Raw genomic sequence first — 6252 nt, 5'->3', positions numbered from 1 at the left:
AACTAATAAACATTGTTAAACTAATAAAATGATTAAGTAACATTTATTAAAAACAGAAGATGTAAAAAGATAAAAATACAAGCATTGATTAAAATATATTGTTATTATTTCGAAAACATGTTCTAAACACAACGAACACAAGTTATAAAATGACTAGAGAGCCCTTAAAAGTAAAGACAAAAGTCAAACACATTTTAAAGGGTTTTTGCATTTGAATTATACATGTTTAAATAGCAGCAGTACAGACCGAACGTTTGTTTTGACTAGTTTTTATCAGCAAAATATGTAACAGACTTCTTGAGAATAAGATCTTTCCCAGGGGAAAGAAGAGAATGAAAGGCTTATTTTTTTGATAGTCCTCCAGTGAGGACTGAAACAGTTTAGTTTGAAAGAAGAGGGCTTTGACCTCAGGTGGTCAAAGGTCAACCAGTGGCGAGATGAGGTGAGGTGAAATGGGCGTAAACACTACATTGGTGAATGCCACAAATTCTCCTAAATCACTCGTACGCACAACTTAAGAACAAATCTGTGCGTACGAACGGTTCTTGCATGAGGCCCATTGTCTCTTTTTTCATGCACATAAGTCATTTTGCACTTTATTTTGTAAAAGTATACTGTTAATGCATATTAAATATATACTGGCCCCTGGCCCCTCTCATAATTGGGAATTAAAGAAGCAAGAACCAGATTATGAGTGCTGACATGTCATGTTTTTAAAGAACAGTATCTGCACATTTGGGATGTAGAGTTTTACACCACACACACATACAGAGTTTCATGACCTCTTTTTTTTAGCATGAAGGGTCTATTTACAATGAGACGTTTGTTTAAAAATATATATTTTATTGTGTATGTCTTTATTTGACCAAGGGCAATCACCTGTTTGTTTACACAGAATGGGTGGGGTTTAAAACTTGTACTAGAACCAGCCAATAGAGAAAATACGTCCTGCTCCAACTCAAGTAGGGGTCTCTGTGGACGAGTGAGGACAAGTGGGCGTGTCACAAGGAAAGGCGATTCTAAAGCGACACACCTGATTTGACGGACTTTGTTAAAGGGACACACCTGACTGGACAAGCAAAAAAGGGGCGACACCATACGGCACCACCTGATTGGACAAGAACAAAAGGGGTGTTGCTGTACGGCACCACTTTTTCTGGAGAACCCTACTTGGGTCACATTTCTCCTGGTTAACCTTAGTGTTGGGGTCAGGGTCCGGCTGTAAAGAGATCAAGCAGGGTCTAAGGATACCGTCATGTAGGCCTCGTAGCCCACAGCGTTTATGCTTTTGACACGCCCACTCTTGTGACACGCCCACTTTGATTCCGCAGATAACCCCTTCTCCTCCAACTTCTAAAATTGGTATGGGCCAAAATCAGAATGGGCAGGTCAGACTTTATTAAAATTGGTGATCGGCCAGAAAACTGTAATTGGTGCACCCCTACTAAGCTTATTTAGTATCACAAAGGAAAAAAATATTTTATTAATGTGTACTGTAGTCTTTGACAGGACTTTGCACTTTAGTTTATTTCACTTTTTTCTATTAGACACTTTCACAAAAGCAAAAAATAAAATAAAATAAAATAAAATAAAATAAAATAAAATAAAATAAAAGAGATCCAGACATAGATTTATCAGAAGAGGAGAATCCAACGATCCGGACAGGAGAGGATGACGACTCAGATAGGAACCAGACAAGGATGACCAAGATGGGGGACTAGATATAATGTTCTGTTGTCCTGTCTGGGCCAAAACCAACACGGTTCTCAGATTTTTGATTTTGAGCAAAAAAGTCAGAGTAAAATCCTGATATGTGTTCCAGTCATGTAATTTAACTTCAAGTGTTGTAAATAAGATATCCAAGAGATCAATAATGCTAAAAGGACATGCCAAGAGACAAAAAGAAGAAGCAATCAGTTGTTTATTGGTGGCCTACAGATAGTGAAGTCAATAAGTTTGAAGTTAAGCTCTGACCTACCTTTCTGTTTTTTTTATTTTTAGTAAAAATGTTTACTATGTTTTATTATACTCTTTCCACCAATTTTAGAAGAGTTTCCAATTTCATCCTCAGCTGCTGAACTTGAATGAAGCTTTCTGGTTTTATACTGAGTACTTGCTATCAACAAAGTCCTGATGTCCACTGTAGTGTACGTTGTAAAAAAATAAAAATATATCTAAAGTAAACACTTGATTTGTATGGAAAAAAAAATCAAAATCAAAAAATACTTTCCCCCCCCAATGGGTCTTAGGAATAGATGACAGTGCCCATAAAATGGTTGAAGACAGGATGGATGTTGATTGTGTTTACGGTATGCATTTATAGTTTCATTTTTTTCATTTCATAGCCCCTTATTTTACTACGCAATATACTAATTACCATGTGGAGTTACCATGTAATTATTGTTTAATCTGACATGTACACACTTACTCCTCAACATTGTAACGAGTTAATGCAGAATCATCAAAGTCCATCCATCCATCCATCCATCCATCCATCCATCCATCCATCCATCCATCCATCCATCCATCCATCCATCCATCCATCCATTCTTAATACAAGGCGTAGAGTACTTTCTTCCTTTCAGGTGATCTCTGGTACTCACGGGTGTTGGAGGTGTAGCTCGCACTGGTCGGCGGTGGTGTCTCTGAGTCCAGAGAAGCTGTGTCCTCATCCTGGGAGCAGCCCGCCTGGATGGCCCGCAGGTAACTGTGGCTGCGGGAGCGGAAGCACGTGGGCGCAGGCAGGTCCAGAGCCTCCACGGCCTGCGACTCTCCCTCAGAGTACGGCAGCGAGAGCCCACAGCCCTGCACGCATACCTGAAGGAAGGTGTGCACACTCACGTGATCAGGGCAAAGGGTAGGCAGACGCACGTACATGGACATACCCTCGCAGGCGGACATGGTACAAAGGTGTTTCACTATGAGAAAAGTGTCAGTAAACTATTCTCATATATTTAGAATTGGATTTAAATGAACAGAAGCACCACTAATACCAGTAAATTTAAAGGTTTTTTTTTTTGCACTAAAATCTTCTCTGAGACTCAAAATAAATCCAAGGTGTGAACAACAGTTTACTATTTAAGCTAATTATTAACATTCAATGAACATGTGGTGTGTTTGGTGCAATGACTCCAAATGTAGCGTCTGTTGGAAATTTATACAGTAAACAAAAATCACTCCTACTCCTCAGTCTCAAGAGTAAAAAAAACTAGATCTACATTAACCATCATCTATAAACAGCATATTTAATTGTCTTAACTGTAAAGCATGAAAAATCCATTACATAAGCAGCACTGATAGTTATTTTTGTTCTTGATGTAGGAAAAGTTTAAAAAAATAGCTCATGTTTCAGTGCACAGGGTGCTGAAAATAGCTTTTCTTTCATTGTGACCATGAATCGTGACATCTGGAACAGGGTTACACAAAAGGTTTTTTTTTAAATATTTTTTATTTCCTTAGCAAATATGATGTGAGTGATGAAACTGAGGCCCAATAAAATATTATTCAAAATCATTACACTATAAATATACTTGATTATCAAAAGGCTATTTTAGTTTGACTGACTTTGCTTTCATCTCACAAAAGAACAAGCGCCTCAGCTATTTTTTGATTTTCATGAAGCACGTTCTAAATATGGTAACGTTGTTGCTACTTTACAATTATTTTTGATCTCATCTGTTCATGGTGTGCTGTTTTTCTTTGACAATCTACAAACTAACAGATTTTTATATTTATAACGGGGTTATTTTAAATTTAGAGTTTCGATTGACATCAGTCCCTGCTCTCTCCTGCAGCCAGTGAAGGTTTGGGCTGATTACTATTCATTTAACACATTTATTCTCAGTGTTTTTAGGATAAATAAAAGCATGCGAGAGAAATGAACATAGAAAATCAAACGCCGGAGTAAATTAATCGAATCTGTTCACGTACCTGAGGGCCGAAGCTTCTGCCCAGTGTGCTAGAGCATTGGCTGAAATCATTCCTGTGACGTGGTGGGACTTCCAGGGGGCCCACCAGGCAGTCCAAGTTATCAAGACTTCGATTAGTGGACAGCTCTTTCAGGGATGGCAGAGAGCTGTGGAAGTAAATTTAATAACGAGGCTCTCAGAGATCTAACGGTTGAATAAGTTAAGTTTGTTGATGATATTCAGGGGGATGCTTTTTGCACTCTAAAAATGATCCCCTTTGGTGTTTAGACTTTAAACATGTGTGCGTGGTCATACATGTTGGGCTTTAAAACAGCAGCACAGAGGAAACAACGATTTATCAGCAAAACTTTTAGGATCTGTTTTTTTAAAGTGTACTTTTCACTCAGTTGTAGAAACCCATTTCCTCTGTTCTGGCTTACTAGTTTGGCATGTGGTGCCAGGGAAAATGTGCGTGCACAAGTCAACGCGGGGGTTGCTGGAGTGATTTGCATGAATAAATTTGCATGTTATGACGCTGAAAGGTTTGAGGAAGCAGGCTGAGTGAGTCAAGTACAAACGTGTGGCTCAGGGTACCTGCACGGTGAGGGGATGGTACAGGGGCGGTAAGAGGGGGGAAATTACTGTGCAGATGTGGGCAGAAGAAAGGTGGTGGGTAGAGGCAGTGGGACAGTTGAAGGTGGGAAAGGGGGGGGGGGCACACTGTCCACCTAGGAAATCACACTGACCTCAGATGCTGCATAGAGCACGCACTCTGCAGAGGAGACCACAGATAATCCTCCTGCATGAGAATGTAGCAGCGGGGCCTGTCCATGTGGGTGCAGGAGTAAAACACACGGTCACATTTTTATCTCCTGTCGCTCTTGCAGTGGATAAAGTTCATACTGCTTGACTGTTTTCCTCTTTCACTAAGCTCCATAAGCCTATGCAAGCTGAATTTTGCTAACTGCTGCAGCATGTCAAGACAACTATTTGAGGCAATATGCTGCCCCCTGCTGGTTCCTGTTTCAATAAAGGGTAAAAAAAAGATGCAAAGTGATTTTGTTGAGCATGTGTGCTGTGGGACTCACTTGCGTGGGGGTGCTGGAGGCTGCTGCTCGCTCAGAGAGTGCTGGGTGGCCTTCAGGTAGCTCTGGCGACGAGCTGCAGATTTAGGAGAAGGTTTGGGACTGCCCTCTGACTCCTCGCTGTCTTCTGGGTCTCCCATTGCTTTCACATAGCTGCCGCTGCGCATCCTCCTGCACGGGATCTCACTTCCTTTAGTTCGCCCCTGACCCAACGTTCCTGACCAGTCCTCCATGGGGACCTGGAATTTAACAACAGACAAATTTATTGTCCACTGAGCCATGCAAATAATCTGATTATTTCTTCAATCCAACAAATCAAGTATTCACTTCTTTAGAAATCTAGGAATGGTTCTTCAAGAAGAAACATGGATAAATGTGATAAGATAACAGGACAGATAACAATCAGAGGTGTCAGGTAATGAAGAACAAATACTTTGTTACCAAACTTAAATACTTCTTTTTAACATTTAAATTGTTCAGTTGGGGTCTATATAAAGTGGAAAAAATTAATTTAAAAATGTCAACAACGCAGAAGACTTGTCCAACCATCTGTTGGAGCCAGAGTCTGACCCACAGTCAGAGGAGAATGAAATTAGTGGTTGGTATTTTACACCTTATTAGAAAGGTCTGTCACAAATAATTTGATGTAACAGTTCAGAAAATGTCACTGAAAATAGAAAAAACTGAATGGGATAAAAAAAATGACCCAAACAGGATATAAAGATAGACACTTTTCTGTACTCCTAGAGACTCCAAGTACACATCAAAATGCATGGCTAAAAAATAAATTTTGCCCCTTTAAGCAGAAATTTTGGTTACTGGAGTTATGTTTCAGCCTTTTTTGAACTTCAGTGCCTTTCATTTTCAAGCAATTATCTGTACTTTCTACTCCTTAGATTTAAAAAATGCAGTATGAAGTATTTCGTTTCTACTTCCCTTCATCTTGTTTTTATTGCAGCTTGTCATCGTTCAGAAAAAATCTATCCAGATATAGCTATGGCACCTCTTGGATAGAGTGGATTTAATTCTGGTTGGATAAGAAGTATAAATATATATTGAGCTGACAACCTATTGGTTTGTCTGATCCATTACACCTGCAAATGACACAAATTATGTCACACTCCAGCAGGACATATCAGACACATGTAGCCTATATGATGAAGATCGTGGCAGAGATATATGCAGCAGGAAGCCTAGTGCATCCCAAGTTTGTTAATATTAACAATTTAATAAAAAGTTTACTTGTTATGATATATATA

The 6252-nt window shown here is 39.4% G+C and overlaps 1 protein-coding gene across 2 annotated transcripts in view; it reads right to left on the bottom strand.

Moving 5' to 3' along the window:
- The window catches only part of dlgap4a (discs, large (Drosophila) homolog-associated protein 4a), a 166003-nt gene that overhangs the window by 21189 nt on the left and 138562 nt on the right, over positions 1-6252 (bottom strand). The window contains exons 3-6 of one of the 2 annotated variants that reach the window (XM_014023029.1): positions 4997-5232; positions 4655-4732; positions 3931-4075; positions 2604-2817 (exon numbers count right to left, since the gene is read on the bottom strand). In XM_014023029.1, the coding sequence (XP_013878483.1) occupies positions 2604-2817; positions 3931-4075; positions 4655-4732; positions 4997-5232 (673 nt within the window). The remainder of the gene's footprint in view (positions 1-2603; positions 2818-3930; positions 4076-4654; positions 4733-4996; positions 5233-6252) is intronic. The other variant, XM_014023030.1, reaches the window with a different exon arrangement.

This window comes from Austrofundulus limnaeus, unplaced genomic scaffold (genome assembly GCF_001266775.1).
Source record: "Austrofundulus limnaeus strain Quisiro unplaced genomic scaffold, Austrofundulus_limnaeus-1.0 Scaffold354, whole genome shotgun sequence".
Lineage (NCBI taxonomy): Eukaryota > Metazoa > Chordata > Actinopteri > Cyprinodontiformes > Rivulidae > Austrofundulus > Austrofundulus limnaeus.
Note: the sequence above shows the minus strand (reverse complement) of the source record. Positions and strands in the feature narration are given on the sequence as shown.